The 22,272-nt window shown below is 37.2% G+C and overlaps 1 protein-coding gene and 1 long non-coding RNA gene across 5 annotated transcripts; one reads left to right on the top strand and one right to left on the bottom strand.

Annotated features, from left to right (window-relative positions):
• The first annotated feature begins 1,479 nt into the window (after positions 1–1,479).
• On the top strand, positions 1,480–17,444 carry LOC102078104 (butyrophilin subfamily 1 member A1). The gene is made up of 7 exons (XM_019355091.2): positions 1,480–1,581; positions 2,709–2,814; positions 3,016–3,357; positions 3,995–4,276; positions 6,014–6,133; positions 6,432–6,891; positions 17,355–17,444. The coding sequence occupies exons 2-7, from the start codon at positions 2,718–2,720 to the stop codon at positions 17,404–17,406; spliced, it is 1,353 nt and encodes a 450-aa protein (XP_019210636.1). The 5' UTR covers positions 1,480–1,581; positions 2,709–2,717; the 3' UTR covers positions 17,407–17,444.
• LOC102079819 (uncharacterized) lies at positions 7,906–17,339 on the bottom strand. 4 transcript variants are annotated; one of them, XR_002060061.2, is made up of 7 exons: positions 17,043–17,335; positions 16,097–16,157; positions 15,936–15,984; positions 11,350–12,360; positions 9,790–9,945; positions 9,495–9,587; positions 7,906–8,847 (listed from the first exon to the last, which is right to left on the bottom strand). It is a non-coding gene; the product is annotated as an uncharacterized LOC102079819 (long non-coding RNA). The 4 variants fall into 4 exon arrangements; XR_002060060.2 differs by lacking the exon at positions 15,936–15,984; XR_002060063.2 differs by lacking the exons at positions 7,906–8,847; positions 15,936–15,984 and adding an exon at positions 8,882–9,392 and having other exon boundaries at positions 17,043–17,339.
• Positions 17,445–22,272: the final 4,828 nt, after the last annotated feature.

Consider the following 22,272-nt stretch of genomic DNA (forward strand, 5'->3'; position numbering starts at 1 on the left):
TTGGAGCATGTATGTTCTTGAGAACTGACCGTGTCCTCCCCACACCAGGGGAAACCATAGGGTCCTGATGGATCGGAGATTAAAAAAAAAAAAAAAAAAACACTCCTGTGAGTTAGGCCAAATTCATCTGCCAAGACAGCAGCGTTTGCAAGAGACTCAACTTTTTGTTCATTTAAATAAAATACCACATGCTCTAGCGAAGATAGAAACGAAGATAGAAATGCCTTGAATCCGGATGCATGCATGTGTCCATGTCCGCTATCAGCAGTCCGTGATGGCATAGCTCCGTCACACATAAGCTGCAACAAAACTAGCAGCAGTTGAATTCTTAAAAGTATGTTGATCTGATCAGCTTCCTGCAGCAGGTTCAAAATTGCTCTTTTCAATTCATCTCTGTTTGATAATTTCTCATCACTAGTATCAGACATAAAGGTAAATCAACATGATCAGCAGCGAAAGCAAATGAATCTGTCCAAGCAAAATTAAACACTATTTTCCTAAAGTGTAAATTAATGTCAAGTGTTAACAAACCACTGGTGTATGATCTGTAATCAGAGCTGTGAAATGCAATTATACATGATAGCCTTTGACTTTATGATATTTGGAGCCAAAAAACTGTGAGGTGGCAGACCGTGGTTGAGTGGGACCCAAAATGCAGGACTCTTGCAATGAAAACATGTCTTTATTAACAGTGAAGGAAATAAAAGGCAAACAAAATTTCCCCTTGCGCTCCCGACTCCATCTTGTGTCTTATTCCCGCATCCGTGCTCCGTGTCTCCGCTCCCTGTGTACTATTAGCTCGCTGCCTCCTTGTTTCCTCCTCCTGGGAAACACACACACAGGCAGACGTTAATACAATTCCAAAAACTGCGGCAGACTCACACTTACTAACTTGCTGGGAAACTGACGGGTAGTCACACAATGATCCAGCGTCGGAGACAGCTCCACCACACTCCTAAGTAGCTCCTCCGACAAGGCTTGATCAGCTGCAGGTGTGAGTAATTTTCCTCTGCAGGTGTGGCCAGGCTCCTGGCTGACACACCCACGCACACCCACCTAGATACACAAACATGGAAACAGGAGACAGCAGCACCAAAAACACACATGTCCGTCACCCAGACCCAGGGCCCGTGACAAAAGGTTTAAATTAGTAAACATGTCACACACAAACAAACAATACTCAATACTTCATCAATATGAACTTTACATGTAAATTAAATGACCACACACAGCATTATTATTGTGCCCTTAAAAGGAACGATGGTTTTAACATCACTGGAAAATGTGTATTTGTAAACAAGTTTTCACATTAGGAAGAGTTTCATGAAATTTTTCTCCTTGTTCTGAATCAGTGTAAACTGTCAGATGTCCATTAACTCCTACTGTATCATCTGTAATCAGAGAGCTGTAAAATACAACTGTATATCAAAGGCTGTGATTTTATGACAGTTGGAGCAGATCCTTGTACCAAAGATCACACAGACGGTCAAAGTACACACTTCAACTTTTCAAGTTAAGCACAGCCGAAGATCCTGTGCAGCATTTTGAACGTAGGTGCAAACTCACTCAGACAAACAACTGGTAAGTGTATAAAGTTACGTAAATATGATTCTATTTTAATTTTAACTGTACTTCTTTTGTTGTAGTTCTAATTTGATGAAAGTAAATTTAAAACTAGTTCTCTTGATTTATACTGTTGTTTGAGTATTTGTTCACTAAGCTTTCATTAAATATAGAATGATATATTGTGTTTCTTCTGTTAGCCATGTAAAAACAACACTCTGAACCATTTTTTTCTTAATTGGGAAGCAGTTTGGATCTCTTTTTACTTGCTTGTCTTAATCTGCCTTTACTTTTTGCTGTTAATGTATCACCAGTGCTGGACTTTGTGATCAAGTGTATAATTATCACAAGACACCACACTCACACACAGCAAGAAAAAAAGACCAAATGAAAAGGGGAAAAAAGATTGCACCAAGGGGAAGATCTGTGGTTGCAACATATTTTCCCACAAACCTCAAATAGGAATGGAAATAACACTGCTGGGAAATGTTGCAATTAAAATAATTAGTGTTTCCCTGCTGACTTTGAATTGAAAAAAAGGCCTAGAGCTGTGACCCAAAAAAAGCAATTAAAAGGGGAGCCGTAAGACAAGAAAAACCTGTGCATCTATGTGCCTTAGTTAGCTACAATACCATGATAATATATTAGCTAGATACTGGATACTAGCGGTCTTATGATACAACATTTGCTGCCAACTGAGGATATTGCACGGAATATCACACATTGAGCAGTTTGCTTGTTTTTTTTTAGACTCTCTCCCGTTCGATCCTATCACTAAGTTATGTGGAATGATCTGTTTTATGTTGTAAATTGTTGCTGACTTGAGAGAAGTCATTACCAAATTCACATTTTTTTAAACAAGTGATCTCACAGACCTTATTTTAATTTTTATTGTTTTAATATTCTTTTCAATGCGGTACTTATTTATATTTACGCACTTAGAGTAGTAACCAGAATAGCACAAATACATTTGCACAATTTAAATTATGATAATTCACTGAATTTTTAACTGATATTTGACAAAATGCTTACTATTGAATATACAAACTTGATCTCGCAGTAATTTAATATTTAAGGTCAACTCACTCTGTGTAATCAGGTTTGAAGTATGTTCTTCTTACTGGTTCTTTTCTTTCTATTTCCAGAGCACCAGGATGTTTCCCCAGTATGGTCAGCTCATCTTGAAACCTCAGTTATGTTCTTTGTATTTTCACCACACTGTGATCCTGCTCCTTCTGATAGATCGGACAGGTAACTTCTACACAAACCTCCTCAACTAATTTGAATACTTTAAACTCAATATAAAGTTAAACAAGGTTTCAAGATATTTCATGATTTTGCACATATATATCAGCACAATAGAAATAAAATGAAACAATCAAGAGTCAGCTGCAAAGAATCCACAAACGTTAATGTGACTGTAAGATCCAAACTTTGTCCTGTGCTTTTCAGGTCAGTCTGAGACAGTAACACCATCTCAAACAATAATCACGTTAGTTGGTGAGGATGTCATCTTACCATGCCACCTGGAACCTCCATCAGATGCTGTTTCTGAGACTCTGGAGTGGGGGAGACCTGACCTGGATCCCAGATTTGTCCATGTGTGGTACGAGGGCCAAAACCATCTGGTTAATCAAAACCCATCTTACAAAGGAAGGACATCACTGTCCACTGAGAAACTGAAGCAGGGAGACCTTTCACTGAAACTCTCTAGAGTCAAACACTCTGATAATGGCAGATATAGATGCTTTTTTCCCTCAGAGCACAAAGAATCTATCATTGAACTTCTTGTTGGTAAGTGGACATTTTTCAGTACACTGTGAGATACAGATAGATGATAAATTAAAGAAAAAACTTTAATACACAGTAAGGTGATCCTTATAAAGATGTCTCATCATATGCTGTGAGGAGCATTTGGCTGTATAGTTACATGAACCTGTTGCAGTTAATATAAAGCTGTTTTAAGTAATCAACTTTATCCAGTCTTTGCTGTTTTTTATATTATTTTATCACACACCAGTCACTTTGTCCTTTACCAACTACAATGGTGCATGTATTGTTTGATTTTTGCATTATATAGCAGGAAATAAGAAGGTTGATCGTATGCAGGTTTTGAATATTTTTGAAAATAATTTATCTTAGTTTTCCATCTTCATCTTAATAGAGCTGTGTACACTATGACTTTGTGTGAAACTGGCAATAGCACCATGGCAGTTTCTTGAACTGTGACATTTTCTAGTAACAGTTCAACCTTTATTTTCCAGCTGGAAATAAACAATTTGCAGAAGTAAATTATTGTTAGAACATATAACTCTGCACAGTACGCTTGGAGTAAACCTTTATCCAAACTGATTAAAACATTTTTATTGCTGATATAATTGACCAGAAACACTGTGCTCTGTAAGAACATTCTTCTCTTTGGCATCCTCAGGCTCTCTTTCATTACCAACAATATCAGGAATCAACATAAACAACAGCAGGGTGGTGTTACAGTGTGAGTCTGCAGGCTGGTATCCAGAGCCTGAGCTGCTGTGGTTGGACGGTGAGGGAAACCTCCTCTCTGCTGGACCTACAGAGACCCTCAGAGGTCCTGATGACCTCTATACTGTCAGCAGCAGAGTGACTGTGGAGAAGAGACACAAAAACAGCTTCACGTGCAGAGTTCAGCAAAGGGATATGAAACAGAGCAGAGAGACACACATACATGTTTCAGGTAAAATTTATTTCATTTAATCTTTAGAAATATAAACAAAAGCAAAATTTGATTTTTTAAAAAATGCTATAGTTATTTGATTGCACTAAAAAGATCATTATCAAATCGTAAAACTGAAAAAAGGTGTTCCCAAATGGACACAAGCAACAATATTTAAAAATCTCTATAATTTAAAAAGAACCCAGTGGAACATCTGACAGTGGATGTTTGGATATATTTGATTTTTTTTAAAAAATACCAAAATACCTCCCTATGGAAGGGGTGTTTTTTTGTTTTGTTTTGTTTTTTCCACTCTGAAATATTGGCTGTGATCTGAAGACTCTATGTTATGTGTACCAGTTCAAGGATGAACCCAATCCAGAATGCTGAAGGCAGGAATCAAACAAGAACAGGGGAAGGGAAATCTGGAGAATATATAAAGTCCAAAACCAGAGAGTGAGTTAGGGAATACAGAACAAGAGAGCTCTGGGTAGGCCTGGAAACACTGGGAATACACAGCTAGCGCGACAAAACATTGAACAGATGGAGACAGACTGAACACTACGGACATACGGAGGTAGAGGGATGTGAAAAGAACACAACACACAGAATACAGCAGTTACCAAAATAAAACTAAATATAGCTAAATGTGCAGACAACTAACTTCCTAAATAAGTTTATTAATGTATTTATGAGTATTTATAGATAATCTATCGAAAAAGAAGTTGGCCGATAGTGAGTTACAGCTTTGGCAGCCTTTAAGTGACAGTTATAAATGTATTGTAAGACATCTGTTAAGCTATAGCAGCTGACTGATGTAACCCTGATATTCAGTGTTTATAAAACATCTAGTATGAAACTACTATGTGTAGTACATGTAGAGTTTATAGTATTATGTAGGGTATGTTAACCATCTACTTACCTTTTACCAATGATTTTGTATACCACTGAACATCCTGAAATGACTGGTTTGTAACTGATGCAGAGTAGTGTTTATAAATGATTAATCAATGAGTTTTAGAGCATGAAAACATAATTAATAAAAAGTGTTGTACATTAGCTTATTAATCATGAATGAAGTGTTTAAATCAGTGCTTGTAAACTATTAACTGATTATGAGAAATACTTTGTAGATGCTGTAGAGACAATTAAGTAACCATTAACTAATGCTTAACAGATGATTAACTAATGCTTAATAGTGTGCACTTATTATAAAGTGTTACCAACAAGACTTTTCTAGTCTATTTCAGCACTCAGAGCTCCTTTTACTACAGGGCTCATTCACCAAAACACAAGATGCAACAAAGCACTTTGTTTCACACTTGCGCACACGCTCACACTCCTAATGGGTGGAGGCAAAAATAACACTTTGACATGCAGACTGGAGTAGCCAGGGATTGAGCAACCAACATTGTGGTTGGTAGACGACCCTCCTAAGTCTCAGTTGCCCCAATTCGTATGTTCGTTAAGAATATGAAAAATATATATTTGAATTTCAAATCTACAGGAAACAACCTCCTCTGATTCCATACACTTATACAATTGTTTCTGGCATCATTTTTATTAACTCAGATATGAAAGTTTTTTTTCTCTTATTTGATTTTTTAGACATTATTTATAGAGTTATTTATCAAATATAAGTTGTAAATTATTTGTGCAAATTTTTTTTCTGTCGTAGTTACATTTTAAGTAGAGTCCCAGCATTTTGGGGAAACAGATTTTTGTATAAATGTAATCCCCTTGTCTTTTTCATTTCAGGTGATTGTGTTGCAGTTCCACATTTTCCTGCTGACCGTGTCAGCATTATCTTAGCAATTTGTCTCATATTAACTGCAGCAGCTATTTCTGTGTGGAAATGGAAACAAAACAGATCTAAAGGTATCTAACTCTGGTAACTCTTAACAATATAATGTGAATAAGCATTAGTGACCTTTCCAGTGTACCTACTGTATCATGATAGATGGAATTCATTTAAAAAGCCCCTGATCCTAGACGCATGGCCCAGAATCTATAGCAATGAAATGTAAAAAAAAATCTGTTTTGTTGAAGGGTAATTTCTAATATTCTTTATTTAATGTCCATAATCTTCTTTCAAGCCATATTAGAAATTAATTAAGTTATGTGACACGTTTTTTCTGCCAATTTCAACAAAATAACTATTTATGCATTTACACAGAGAGAAAGAGACACAAAGCAGAAGAGCTGCTCATGGCAGAAAGCAAGAAGTCTGAAGAATTACAGAAGAAAGATGAAGAACTGAAAGACCTGGGGGAGCTGATTAATATACTGATGAAACAACAGATTGACCTGAAAGAAGTGAAAAAAGAACTCGGAGATCAAAGCAATACATTTGCATCTGAGGTGGAGAACCTGCCCAAGCAGTTTCTGGAAGAGGATAAGAACACAGAAAAGGACAGAGCAAAGGGATACATGGATCTGAAAAGCATTATAATTAAAAGCAAAAACAAATTACTACAGGAAAGATTGGCGTATGAAGAGATGAAAACAAACATTGAAAGACATCTGATTAGCACGCAGCAAGCATGTAATAAAATGAGAAACATAAAAACAGAAGCAGAGAAACAGAAGGAAAACATAATTTTGCAACTGTCAGAGATACAGAAACAGAAAGAAACTACACTCAAAAAAATCTGTTGTTGGATGAACACAATTTAATCATGGCACCCAATTTGCACACAATTCAACCAAGTACAATAAACCATTTTCAATCATGTCAAACCAACACATTTGGCATTTGGTGGTTTAATGTAATCCGATTACGTTGGATCAACATAGTATACTTACATTGGTTTGAAGTGATTTATTTAAGTATATAGAGTGAAATGTGTTTTAATTCATTCTACACAGGTTAAAAACTTTTGGAAAACACAATTAAATCTTGTTGTTTGAACAACTACTTTGTTAATCAAGGCAATTACTGCAAGTCTTGCTTAATAAACCAATATGGGGGCTGATGATTTCACTCATTTCAATCGAATTATTTCAATTAGATTTGTTTTCATTTGTTACACATTTAGAAACCCACTACTTTACAAAAAAGTCACAATCAGATTATGATAACATTAACTTTATTAACTGCATTTAGTGGACAATATAAAAGCTTACCATTTTTGTACACCTGCAAGCATTATGCCACTCCAAAAGGTAAAACGTTAGAATACTTATTTACATAGGTAATATGTTGGAACCAAAGCTTCCACAACTAAAAACAGATGCAAAATTTGCTCAATATATCAACTGTATTTTAAAAATTAAACTAAAAGATAAAAAATACATCTCCCACTTGGCAAGTTAAAACATTTGACAAATTAGAATTACTATTGTGTGAATTTTGGAAAAAAAAAAAAAAAAAAAGAAATAATGTGGGGGCAATACAACAACAACAAAAATTCCATAAGTAAAATAATAAAAATATAAAAATAGATAGATAGATAGATAGAGAGAGAGAGAGAGAGAGAGAGAGAGAGAGAGAGATTAAAAAAAATTTAGGAAGTAAAACAAAAATAGAAACAGAAGGCTTAACATCAAATTAAATGACAGATGACAATTTTTTTTCAAATACAATTACTTGAAATGAAAATCTACATTTGTTTGGTGTATCTCATTGTAATAATTATTAGTTTGACCAATTTTTATATTTCCGTATTTATTTTTTAATTTTGGTTGCGGTCCTCCACAGCTAGCAATATAGTTTTGCTGTGTTTTAAAACATGCTAGCAAGCAAAATGGACACATTAAAATAATACAGTGAACTTAACAGGTGGCAGTGGTCTTAAACTTTACAGGCCCTTGACACATAAACACAACATAGTAACAGTGCAGCTAAAAATAACAATGAACATTGCTTGAGGAAAACCCCTCAATGAAGTTTCTGTAAAATGTTGACTTTGTTCTTTAAAGGAGGAAAAAAAAGAGGGGGGCACTAAAGCACTCCAATGATATCTTCATTCAACACATGACAGCATTATGGTATATGTGAATTAGTACCTATACTACAAACTTGAAATTAAATGAAAAATAATTAACAGAACAGTACTTCTGATCCATTTTGAGCCATCTATATAAAGACAAACAAAAATCATCTGCAGTGCTGTATAAAAGGTGAATTGCCCAACAGAGAGAATCCAAAAACTTTTAAAAAAAAAAAACATTTTTTAAATGAAAGAATACATAAACTCAAATGTTAACATTATATATTGGAAATCACCATTGCACCAATGAACCATTCAAGACCTATCAGTCATTTTCAGGTGCTCTCACCCCATAAGCTTGTTTTTCAGAAACTGTGCCTTTGAAGAGAGCTTTTGTCCATCAAGATTTAAAAGTATCTTCTGGAGGACTTCAAAGGTGCATTTAAGTTCTGGTGGGTAGCTCAGGTTCAAACAGTATATGAGTCCAAACAACAGAGCACATGCTTGTGCAATGTTACCCAAATCAGTGAGAGCCTCCACACCCTCAATCAGGACACCAATGTCCTCTGGGTCATCTTCAGGTTCAGCACCCTCCTTCTGGATGACGTACACCCCCATCACAGTTTGCTCCATGCAGCTTTTTGCCTCGCTGTCCGTATCCTATGTGAAAAAATATAAGACAAAGTAAAATTTAAGAGATTGTTTAAACAACTGTTTCTATGCTGTTCATAAAGTCCAAGAAGTCAAAGTAATAAACAGAAAATTACACACCACTAAAGTAGTTGTTAGTAATTACTCCAATACATAAATTATAAAATACACCTCTCATGTCAAAACAGGTGGCATAATTGACCTCTCTCCGGGCCCTCCCCCGAAAGGGCCATTGTCCAATTACATATTATAGCAACCGTTACTGTGTCTGACAAACATTAACCTCAAGCAAGATGGTGAAGCGGTGTGCCCACCGATACCCCGAAAGATCGTGTCTGGAGGAGTTGTGTTCTTTCCATTCACAAAGTCAAAAACAACGTGAATGGATTAAACAGTGTGGATGGCCCCACTCCCAGATAAATGTACCGAACATTATGAAGCATGTCTGCTTGCACATTTGGGTACCCTTTGGTGCGCAGAGGAAACCATTTGTTTGTCGGATGTAGCAAGAGTAACTTAGGGGGACAGGACTCGAGAAAAGGCTAATTCAGCTGCTAGAATAAAACAGGTATAGAAGTGTTAGTACAGTTGCATTTGAGGCAACGTCACAATTTGTATGAGAATGTTACAGTCAACATGCTGTCACAGTGACTCACCAAGTACTCCTTTATTAACTTCTCATAGTCTTCGTTTAGGTAGATGCATAAGGACTTCAAGATGCATGCTCGTCTGGTATGGATGTTGTCATGCTGGAGAGGAGGAGGAGATAATATGAGCCAAGACAAGGTTGTTTTTCTTAAAGCTAGGGTAACCAGTTAACTTGCATAATTATTCTTTAGGTTAGAACCTGGCATGCACCATTTGTTAAGCCAGACAAAATTGACAACTTCATCTCCAAATAAAAGTTATTTTTGCTGCCTATGACAAAGTCTACTCAATCCTAATACAAACCTTGGAGATGGCAAGCATGAGGCCTCTTATTTTCTTTCCAGGTGTCCCTCCTTTGCTCAGAAAGATTTCCATTAAGCGTGGCGCGTATTGGTCAAGCTCGGCAAAGAAAGTGGATAGCAGAGGCTTTGTGGTGATTCGCAAAAACTCCTTGTCAATCTGCAAAAGAGAACAAATACATTGATTAAAAACTCAACTGTATATTTCACTCACTTCACATCCAAGCTGACTAAAGCTGCTTTTAGAAGACCATGCAGACATCAGTGCTGTCATCGATGACGGCTTCTGAGAAGCTTTTGGTCAATTATAACATCTTAGCTGTGGCTGCAATATGCTGCCATCAGATGCTTTTCACAAAAGATTAAGCCATGACGGGATAAAGAAGGGTCTAGGGGCGGGCTGTGACGTGCAGGGTTGCGCATACAGCGTCAGACGGAAGAGACCGGTAAACAGTTCTATAAACATTCAAGCAATAACCTATAATCATTTCTAATATGACACACTAAATTAAAATCACTTTAGCTTTAAAAACTTCAATAAATACAGATATTAAGAAACCCTCAGAGGAAAGCGATCCACATGTTTGCGATACTGCTGTGATGTTTAACCATCGAGCGTGTTTTTGAGATTTATGCTGCTGCTCAAATTAACCCGTTAGTTACAAGCTGGAGAAAATGTGCAATGAGCTGTCTGTGGCGAGGAGCTGCAGTTAGGAAGGCAAGAGGCAGACGGACGCAGTGCCTGCTTTCAAACACGATGGAGAATAGTCCCGCTTTTCTTTCGGGACCACTCTAAATAATGGTAGCTTAGATTAAACTCCAGCTGTCTGACAAAGTGTGGAGGATTCTCCGTTTTAGCACAACGCCTGTCTGATCGGTCATACAGTCATGCCTCTGTTGCATTCACTGAACCCAGGAAAAGTCATAGCACTCAATTAGACTGATCCGTTCTGTGTAAAAAAACAAATAAAATAAATCACGGGTTGATAAACGTTTGTGGGTAAAGCTGAGAATGTCCTGGTCAGCCGAGGCCAGCACACATTCCATATGTCATCAGGAGACCTCCCTCTCTAGCGCAAAGACTTCATTCACAAGTCCAGCACTGAAGCAAAATTGCGGTAATATTACTATGAAGCTTGCAGGCACAGAATGCAGCAATATCTCGTTTCACCAAGGCATAGTGGCACATTTAGAAGACACACCATTGTGGGAATATTACTCTGATATGCCGCTACGTTGCGTCTTCTAAAAGAGGCTTAAAAAACAAATGCACAAATGTCTCTTCAACGTAGACCTGTAAAAAAGCAGACCAGACTACCTGTATAACAGTAGAGGTTTTGGTTTAAGTGTTAACAGAATGCCATCTGAGGCTGTATTTACAACATTTTATGACGAGGTAGGATCCGGATGATTCTTATGTCCTGAAAACCTAAATTAAATGGTACTTACTCTTTCACATTACTATTTTCAGGGATACAGGAACCAACAACAGATAGTACTTTTAGTTTTGGACTACAAAACATAAATTACATGCAACATCCAAATGCATTTTAACCACACTTGCCTCTCTCGCAGTGAACAGAGCTGGCCATCTGCTTTTGAAGTCTGCAACCATCGGCTGACCCTGAAGAACTTCTTGCCTTCTGTATGAGAAAGTCTTCTCCATTTTCGCACTCACAACAGAGTCATTATTTCTTTTAGTCAACTCAGAAAGAATTGCAACTCTTTCCTGTTCCAGACTTTCTGATGTCTGTCCTTTTGGATGCTGTGGACAATAGTTAACTTCAGCTCTTTTGGGTTTCTTCACATTGAAGGCTGCCTGACGGTTGTCACCAGACTTGTTTTTGATGGAGTTTATGGTCACCTCTGTACATCCAAGGCCTCTCAGTTTGGTGCGGAGGTTAGCCATTTTATATTTTAGGCTAATCTTCCACCCATAACAGCCATTGAAAGACCCCTGCTCTCTAAGGCAAGGATGCTTTTTCACAAGAGCTTCTGCAACATCAGTCAGATCACTGTCTGTTGGGTAGGCTTTGAATTTGTATATTTCTTCAGCCAGTCGTTCCAGAATTTGGGATTTCAGTTTTGGTGAAGGGTTCAATAGAGTTCCCCCATTGGCGCAGGCAGTGTTGGCCTTCTCGAGTTCAAATTCTGCCTCATAGCTAAATTGTGGTACAGTGAAGACACTTGGCCAAACCCAGTGCCTTGAGGATGGTGAAGAACCTGAAGATGAAATGGGCTCTGTATCATCTGTGTCAGCAGAGGAGATGGATACAGACTCTGTTGCTTGGCTTTGAGAAGTTCTTACATTTTCCTCCTGTGGGCTTTGCAAAAATATCACCTTAAGGGTGCCTTTGTCCTTTACTTCTGAGACATCTGACATATTCATGAACTCATTTCCAAAGTCCTCATCTTGATATTGAAGTCGAATATCTTGCTGCAATCCAAAACTTGTCTTTACTGTGTGGCACAAATCTTCAATTGAGACCGGTGTCCCTGCAGGAAGAATCAACTTCCTGGCATCATCTTCACCCAGGATTATCCGCAGTCTTAGGGGTGACGTCATTTTGAAGATCTGAAAAATATCAGCAATTCTTTTAGAAAAAGACACCGTTTGGCATATCAACAAGCAACAATTAGGGACCCTTGTGCACTTCTGTGTAACTTTAAAAATACAAGTTTTTTTGTTGTGAAAACAAAGCAGAAATACATTAAAGGTTAAAACACAATTTCTCTTATCTGTTTAGACTAGAATGTAAAAAGAGCTTTCTGAGGCTACATCAGCCCAGAGACATAAGCAGTAGAATGAATACTTTAATTCCAACTAAAAAAAAAAAAAAAAAAAAAAAAAAAAAAAACACAGCAAAAGAAGTTATGATGATGCTGCTGCAATACTGTAGAGGATGACAGACGCTGGCAGGTAATTACTTAATATATTGCAAAATTCACTGTACTTCAAAAGCAGATTTTTGGAAACAACAGGAATATCATCATCCATCCATCCATTATATATTCCGATTATCCTTAATATCATCATCCTGCAGTAAAGAACAAATGAGAGACGACGCATGCTATGTGTAAACATTATACACTTTCATAATTATATGGACCTGTCTTAAGTCTGGTGACAAGGTGAGGCAAGGGCACAAATGATTTGGTAAAATTTGGGTGGCTCAAACAAAGTTGTAGGGAAGGAATTATTTGCTGAAGACTATCTTGTGTTTATGAAAATGTTAACAGTGAAAACAATATGGTGGAATTAGAAATTCTGTAATACTTTAATCAACCAAAATTTAATTTTCAACAAATCTTTAGTTTTGTTTGATTTGTTGTGTTTTGAAATAAAAATCTTAGTTTTCTAATACATACATAAACAATTCATTTTAAAATAGTTTTATTTTCAACAGCTAACAGACCAAATCAAAAGCATGACAATTTCACAAATGCTATAGGGTAAGAAAAATAATAAAAATACTTACAAGTATTAATTTTGTTTTCCAAGAAAAGTCACAGATCTCTTTAGAGTAACCAGACGCAGTCCTCCAACAGAGTAGGCAGCTAAGGGATATTCATCAACCAGTTCCTCATGTGCAATGACAGCCACCTCCCTCACATGTGACGTCCTCAGTTCAAAAGCTCTAAAGTGCTCCCTATACCAAGCAGATATCTTTCTCACAAAAAAAATGCAACTTCCCTTCCAAAACACAGAGCTGCAAAATTTCAGCAAACTCAGGCAGACCAAATGACTCTCCATGGATAACAATCATTCCTTTGCTGTAGTTCATACCATTGTATGACACATTCTTCGCAATGTGAACATCAGTTTCATCTGGAAGCCTTTGGTTAAAAGCAGCTGCAATGTCACTTTGGAGCACATCAATAGGCACTGATGAAACATTAGTTACCACCAACTGTTTTTTCTCATCAGACATATGCAAATGGTGAGCAATGACAAGCTGGTGTTTTCTGGCAAGTGTGAGAGGTATGTTTTTAAAACAGTTGGTGTGGCGAGCAACCTGTTTAAAAAAAAACTATGCTTGGCCTCAAACCTCATTGTCCACTTATGAACGAGAGGTCCAAAGAGACGTATCATGACAGGATAGTGCTCTACAAAATGGTGTTTAGGAAGAATACGGCTGTTTGGAAAAAGTTCTTTGTATCTCTGCCGATGCTCTCTGATTTTGAACTCAAGATATGATATTGACTCATCACAGTGGATAGGGGCAACAACAAGTTCCACTATATCCTTGAGATCCAAAAAAACATGCCAGGCCTGTTCATCTTCAGGAACAAGGGGACCAATAATAAAAGGCAACAAGCGAAGCAGAGCCCAATTTTCGTGTGCATTCCCCCTATATGTTTTTCTTTGAGTAGGTATGTGGTATGACGTGAGGACGATTTGTCTTATCTCCCCATTTGTAGTCAAAATTTTGGATTGAACTGTTAAGTTTTTCTAAGGTGAAATACTTTTTGGAGATCAAAACAGCCAAGCATTCTGCTAGTTCTACAGGTATAATGCCCTCAAAAAAATCGTGTACTATATCTGGGGGAAAGCCTGCAATAACATCAAAATGAGAGAGACTTTTAGTCAAAACACAGTCACGTTTAACCCCACAACACAAGCTTGAGGTTTCCAATGCAGATTTTAAGTGAGCCAAATGGAGTTCACGTGTTCTACACTCAAAAACGTCTGCAGTCAAAAACTGAATTTCATTTTTCTTTGCGACACAGAATCTACATATGTGTTCCCCAGAAAAATTTTCAACAAAACCTGCAAGCCCGTGAGCAGCTAGGTTATCAGCTATTACACAATTTACAGTGCCTTTAACAAACTCATTCAACTGAGCAATAAACACACCGTGTTGCTCCAAGATCATAAGATCTTTTAACAGGGGTTCCAACACCTTTTCAAACCCAAATGTCTTTAAATCGTCACTTTTACAAAGAACAGCTAGGTAAATGGAGGAGAGTGCTGAATGAGAGCCTGGAGGCAAATTATCCAAGACCCAATAAAAACCACAAAGCTTGTGTTTTTTGCGTGAGGTTCCAAGAGGATTGCAAACCTCAAAATCATCAATGTAAAGTGTAATGGAGATTCTCAACACGTCAACAGCTAAAAAGCTATTGGTTCTAAGGTGCTTGCCATCTCGGAAAGACCTGTAAACACTCAGACCATTAGCCAAATTCTCACTTTTTTCTTGTCCTATATGTTGCTCAATCACTCTATCAAGTATGTGATTATGACTCAATAATTCTTGCAATAACTTTAATAAAGGAATGTACTGAAATGACTTTCGTTGATCAACAGATAAAATGTACTCAACAGGCTCTACGACCCTAAAGTTATGCTTATAGTATTGTTTTCTTTTAAATGAAGTTCCAAGAGGACCACACTTAGCTAAAATTTTTGATACAGGGTTAGAAATGCACACTGTATTGGCAAGCTCCTCAGCAACAGCCTGACCAATATGAAGGTTATGGCTCTTGAATACCTCTTCAACTGTTCGTTTTGTGATTGAAGTACAAGCAGAACTTAACAAAAAACTCAACTCCTCCACCAAGCCATCTACTGCTGTAGCTGGAATTTGAAATATATGTTCCAATTTTAACAATATCCCAGCTATTTTCTGTTCAACAAGATCTGTCAAATTTTCAGTGGAATGATTACTTCCTGACACCAACTCAGTTCCAACTTCAGGATCTAAAAAATCAGAGCAACTAGCACCTACACCTTCAGGGTCATCAGAATGTTGTGCTGAGTCAAAACACACCACTAAACCCACCTTGAAATCTTTAAGTGAATCTGAATGATGCTTGCTCTTTTTGTGTGAATAAAATGTACCAAAGATATTTGTCTTGAAAGAGCAGCCTGAAAATACACAAGTTACTGTCTCACTATTTCGTAAATGTGATCCAATATGTCCAAAATAATCTCTCTCTGTGGTAAGGTCACTGCAGTCACATAACTCGCACCTAAAAGTGACTGAACTGACAGCTGTCTGTTTAAAATGAGAAGAATGACATTTGTAAACATGTGTTTTTAGTCCACACCAAGTCTTAAATGTGCATGGACAATTTACATATATACAAAGATAACGCTGGCTGGGTCCATAATGGTGATGTAATCTACAGTGTTTCAATAATTTGTACCTACTACTCTCCCTGATGGAACAACGCTTGCACTGCCACATACAAGTCACTGAAAGAAAAAAAGAGAAGCCGTTTTAAGGATGGTTTTATTGGCACCTTTTTTTTCCACTTTGATTAAATCATAAAACTATCATAAAAAATGTATGATGGTAAAAACTTACCATGTATTAAAGAGGAGGCACAAACAATCAGAAAAAGGGGGCAGCTTTCTTTGTGATGTTACTATGGTAAAGAAAACAGACAAAATTATTTTATAAAAATTCCACAGTGGATTTTTTTTACTTTGTTGCAAATGTATAAAAAAATACAAATACATATAAATACCTCGTGCAATATAAAATTCACAGATAAATATCCAATCTGTTGCCAAATGTAATAGCAGTGTTTCACACTATGCAATAAAGATGCTGGTAGTTGCGGTAAAGGTCCGACAGGCAATTTTCAAAACTATCCGCCATTGCCTTTTCCTCTGACCTCGTGCTCATGCTCTTTTTCCCATGCACTAGCGTTCAAATCAATTCGAAGGATGCAGCCCCTGAATTTAGACACAGCTAATATTTAGCAACTCGCGCACGCTAGTTTAACTTGCATTACCGCGAAAAGCCGAATGCTTAAAAAAAGGAGAGAGAAAGAAAGAAGAAGAAATGCAAATGCTAATAAAAAAAAAGTGAAGAAAGACCATGTCTTGCAATAACCGTCAGTTAAAACCAAAGTGAATGCTAACAGAGCTAGGTAAAAGTTTAATGAGACAACCATACTAGCTTTAGCTAACTTCATTTACTTTGAAAGTGAATTACAAACGTGTTAGATATTGAACTAAACATATCAATAACCGCTAAAAACACTATAAGACTAACTGCAAAGACGGGTAACAAAAAAAAAAAGAAAAGCAATGAAGTGGAAATGCTAATAATAATATAAATATAGCCGGAGCGGATTAGAAATCAGGTATTAGACGGTACCGTCTAATACCTGATTTTCACTGTATTTGCTCCACTCCCGCTGTCTAATGACAAATTACACATTTGGAATTAAAACCATTGTTAAACAATTAACCAACGGAACAACTTCGTTTGACTAAGATATTTTCAGTTATTTATTACTTACCTGTATTGTGGAAGAATCCGCAGAGGGAAACGGCAGTTCACTGAACACATATAACTTTCTCCGCGTTCCCGCCTCTTCACTTCTGGGAAGTTTGAGCATGCGCACTAGGCATCGGTTTTAGAGTTGTTGATTTAAAATAATTACATTTAATTGAACTGAAGAATGCAAATCTAGTTCATTAAATTTTTTGTTATTTTATGTTAAACCAACAACTGATAATGATTTAAAAACCTAAACTCAATATGTTCATGTTAAATAGACAAATGTCTATTGAATTAATCAAACAACTGCCTTAGTTGACTTTTTTGAGTGTATTCATAAGAAATCAAATTTAGAGTCAAACCAGGAAACCTTAAACATTTAAATACTATGTACAACAGGTGCAATCGTGGCAGGGGTGATCGTGGCTCAAGAGTTGGGAGTTCGTCTTGTAATCGGAAGGTTGCTGGTTCGAGCCCCGGCTTGGACAGTCTCGGTCATTGTGTCCTTGGGCAAGACACTTCACCCGTTGCCTACTGGTGGTGATCAGAGGGCCCAGTAGCGCCAGTGTCCGGCAGCCTCGCCTCTGTCAGTGCGGCTGTGGCTACAATGTAGCTTGCCATCACCAGTGTGTGAATGGGTGGATGACTGAATGTGTAAAGCGCTTTGGGGTCCTTGGGGACTAGTTAAATCTCTAGCAAGAGCCATTTGCTCTTTTGATGAAAAGGCTTAACTGAATAAACATTTTTGCATTTTTCTGATGAGATTTTCTGAAGGCAGTTATTTTTTAAAAACTGTGCTATAATAGAGAAGAAATCAAAGTTTTCATCTTATCCAGATAAGATCTCATTTATTTCTGTGCTGCAGTTCAGCCATTCAGTCATGACTCAACACATAATGCACATCACATTACATCAAACGGTTCTTCAAAAAACAAAACTATACATTTCATAAACAAAACAAATAAAGTTACATACTATAAAGAATTCTGGCAACCATCAGTGCTACCTCTGGGCCTTCTTGTTTATAAACGAGTAAGCTGCTGATAAAATGAAGAATAGCCTGTATCCCTTTATTGGGTGAGAAAATCATGACATATAATTTTCTTAGGTCAGATAAAAAAGATCCTTACATGGCTGAATGGGCCAAACAGAGCATGATACAGATGTATAACATCACACACTCACACTGTTGAATTTGTCCTGGTTTATCATCAAGAGTAGAAAAACCTTGTGTCTGGGCACCTCTCGCCTTGATGGGATTTCTCAGTCTCTTTTGACTCTGGACACATAATCCTAAGGCAAAGTAAACCAACCATGGCACTTAACAAAAAATAGCAAAAGTTACAGTGGCCCTGAGAGGCCAAAAGGAATGCAGCTAAGAAAACACCAGCAAATAAAAACACCACAAAACACAACAGAAATCAAAAAAAGATTACAAAGAAAGAAAACAAATGGAAAAATGCAGCAAAAGCTAAAAGAATAAACAAATCAGTCAATAACTTGACAAACCTGATGCGGAAGTGTGGTGGTGGATAATTTTTTTGCAAAAACGGCTGAATACTCAAACAGCATGACGAAGAGTAATGTCAGGGTTCCTGGGTTGTGATCCAGGGTTTTCAGTTCATTCATGTTCACTGTTTATTTTCCACATGTTCTATGTGTCAGATTATGTACAGCTGTGTTCTCATCGTCAGTCAGTCCGTCCGTCAGAACTCACGTTCTACTTGCTTTAAAAGCCTCTACTTTAGAATGCACACCGTTCAAAGATTGTCTTACCTAAAGGAGATATTATGATTTTGTAGATAATTAATGCCACAATACCCACAAATAGAACAATCTGAAAAACGTACACAGGATGTGAATGCTGTCTAAACACTGGCAGAAAGCTGTGGAGGACAGGAGGGCCATGATGCTCATCTGAATATCATTTTTATGGTCCTCCACAAACATCAGGATCATTTACACTAATGATAATGTTAGTGCAGTTATATTGCTGCCTAAGCTACTTCTATCAGTGGTGTGGAGCTAAATGGATGTTTGTTATAAGGAGAAACAAGCAGAAAAATAGTAGTTTATTCGGATTAAACCTGTGTTATAATCCTGCATCTTATCACACATGTGATTTCCATGTGTGAAAACTGCAAGTGTCCAGAGTCAAGACGGACTGAGAAATCCACTGCTGCAGATCATCTGTGGTGTCTTTGAAGGAGAGATGATGAGATGGAGGCTTTACATCCCTGATGATACATCAGGACAAACTCAGCAGTGTGTGAGGAAGAGAAGGAGGAAGAAGAGCAACAGCTGAGAGATGCAGAGAATAGATGGGCTATTCTCACTTTGTAAAGGACTGTTAAAAAAGGGACAGCTATTTATCTGACCTGAATCCATCTTTATAGTTAATGTTAAAATAATTTTATCATTAAAGTGTTTTCAGTGTGGGAGAAAGTACTCAGGTCATTCACATAAAAAGTATAAAAGGCAATTAGAGTTCTGTATTCAGAAACCTAAAGTATGTATCAGCAGCAGAATATAACTGATTATAAATGCCAGTATTTTTTTTTTCAGGTAAATGAAACATGTTGTATTTTGGATTAGTAGTACAGTGGTCCCTCGTTTATCGCGAGAGTTACGTTCTAAAAATAACCTGCGATGGATGCGAAATAGCCATCTCGATTTTTTTTACAATTATAATAGATGTTTTAAGGCTGTAAAACCCCTCACTACATACTTTATGCACTTTTCTCAGCCAGGCATCAACATTTTCATACTTTTCTCTTTTGTTTAAACACTTTCAAAATTCAAACCTTCGTAGAAAAATAAGTCCAGTATTATAGAATGAAACCAAAGATCAAACCCTATTTTCAGGTCCAGAACATGAGAATAGAGCAGCTGCGAGAGAATTCAACATTAATGAATCAATGGTACGGAAGTAGAGAAAGCAAGAAAAATGAGTGAAGTAAAGTTTGACTAATCTGACTGTTTTGTTTTGCTTAATGCGCCTTATGGTCCCAAAAATACGGTAACTTCTACCTTCCTTTAGCATGTCCAGAAGTCCAACTTTTTGTGTGAAGGGCAGCATCTTCCTCTGCCTTCTGGGTAATACCACAGGTGCCTTTGATGGTGCAAAACCTTTCATCGACATTGTTGTGTTTGTTGGAGAGAAAACTTACAAACATACAGTACAACACTTCAGAGTCGCACTTCTAGCGATCAAAGATTTATGTAAATTTGACAAACTGACCCAAAACGCTGTTTACGTGTGGACGAAAGGCCCAAACACATAGGAAAAGCCGCATTTTCAAAAATACCTGTGCACGTGTGTACGTAGCCTCAGTGTCGTCCTCTGGGTGGAGCATTCATCTCTCCCTTAAAAGCCACACCTGATGCTGGTTATCCCAGCAGTATTTAGTCCAGCCGTGGCAACTGTTCTTCGTGGAAACATCTGCTGACAAGATTGCCATACAGTAGTGGTGTGCGATACTGCATATTTTTTTATTATTGTGGCTGGTCTGTGATGCCACAGCAGCTGAGATGGACTCATGTGCACGGCATCTACAACCACGCCTCGCCTGCTTAAAACTTGTGCTCTGTTCTGTGTTGTTGTTGGTGGTGATGTGTATAGCTGGCAGCATGAGAGCTGCAGCCACTGAATGTGCTGTTACAGCAACTGTGTGATTATTGTAAGAATAAATGACGATACCAAGCATGAAAATGCCAACGGGTCTGCCGTGGTGGTTTAGTTGTCTTTTTTTTATTTATTTCTTTTTTTTATAAAAATCATACAATAAAGTGTGCAAACCAGTGAACAAATTAAAACAAGCACTGTTGAGGAACTATAATACAAGATTTACAATTAAAATTCTCAACAACAAAAACAACTGGTAAATATATAAATATATGTAAAGAACTTAACAGCCCCCAAAGCGTCTAAGACACGTCATGTGACAGTACCACATCTAAACAAATGGTGTGGGGCAAAGTGTGCCTGCTCTGCGCTGACACAGGAGTGGCCTTGCTGTTTCATTTTTTGCATAAAGTACAAACAAAGGCAGAAGTTAAAGTAAAGAATCGATCTCACCAGGCTAGTGTCAATCCGATACCGACTTGGTATTGATATAATCGATATTTGGATCAATCCGCCCACCACTACTATACGGATCACTGCTTCACTTCACTATAGATATCATCACTTCCAACACATAATCATCCCAAAATGTAACATACGATGCCATGTGACAAATCATCGGTATGTTACGCTTTCAGCCACCCAATCCGTCTGTATGTTACGCATGAGAAACATGAGAACCGTTTGGAATGAATCTACACATGTACATTTATTTTACTTTCTCATCATTAATCACTTTGGAAAACACAATCTAATCCGATTAATACTTTAGTTAACCCTTTAAGACCTATCATAGAACCAAGTCCGCCAGAGCTTATCTTTATATTTTTACATGATGTATCATCTTGATGCATGCTCAATCATCCAGGTAAGTAAATCTCCAAATGTTGATTCTGTTCATCTGGACATAGCATTTTGTGGGAGAAACGTTTCGTCACTTATCCAAGTGACTTCTTCAGTCTAAGCTGACTGCAGGTTTCCCCAGTTGGAGCAGTTGAGATGCATTTTTTCTAAACACCGGGTCTCTGTGCTTTTAACCCTTTAAGACCTACCATAGAACCAAGTCCGCCAGAGCTTATATTATATTTTTACATGCTGTGGAGCCATTTTTGGGAGTATTTCAAGTTGCTATACATCAATACAACCATTATAGCCCAAATTTTAATAATATGTCTGCATTGAGTGCATAGTAATTACACAAATTGCAAAAAAGTGCAATAAACTACAAAAAAATTGAAAATCGTTTTTGTTTTTTTAACATATATTTCTAGTTAGAGAAATTTAAGAGGCTTATCCCTCAAAACTGTAAATACAAAAAAGTTGCACAAACTAGTTTCCCACCACAGGAAATTTATTTGAAGTGTCTTCATAGTTTTACTTTTGAAATACACCAATTTTTATATACTGCAGGAAAAACGAAAATAAATATTATAGTGCAAATTTGCAAAAAAGCAGCATATGCATCAAAATAAACCATTTCCAGCAGTGCAATTTGAGTTCTAAGCATCCCAGAAACGACACAGAAAGTCATAAAGTCAAAGATAACTTTTAAAAACACTAGTATAGGCTCTGAGGCCCTGACAGTAAAAAAAACTACATTTCCGCGAAAATGACGTCACTTCCG

The sequence above is a fragment of the Oreochromis niloticus genome, linkage group LG3 (genome assembly GCF_001858045.2).
Source record: "Oreochromis niloticus isolate F11D_XX linkage group LG3, O_niloticus_UMD_NMBU, whole genome shotgun sequence".
Lineage (NCBI taxonomy): Eukaryota > Metazoa > Chordata > Actinopteri > Cichliformes > Cichlidae > Oreochromis > Oreochromis niloticus.

Bases quoted from the DNA above. Each gene is read 5' to 3' on its own strand.
- LOC102078104 (XM_019355091.2), top strand. From the start codon at position 2,718: ATGTTTCCCCAGTATGGTCAGCTCATCTTGAAACCTCAGTTATGTTCT. The intron at 3,358-3,994 runs GTAAGTGGACAT...TGGCATCCTCAG, and splicing joins TATCATTGAACTTCTTGTTG to GCTCTCTTTCATTACCAACA. The intron at 6,892-17,354 runs TACACTCAAAAA...CTTTTTTGAGTG, and splicing joins ATACAGAAACAGAAAGAAAC to TATTCATAAGAAATCAAATT.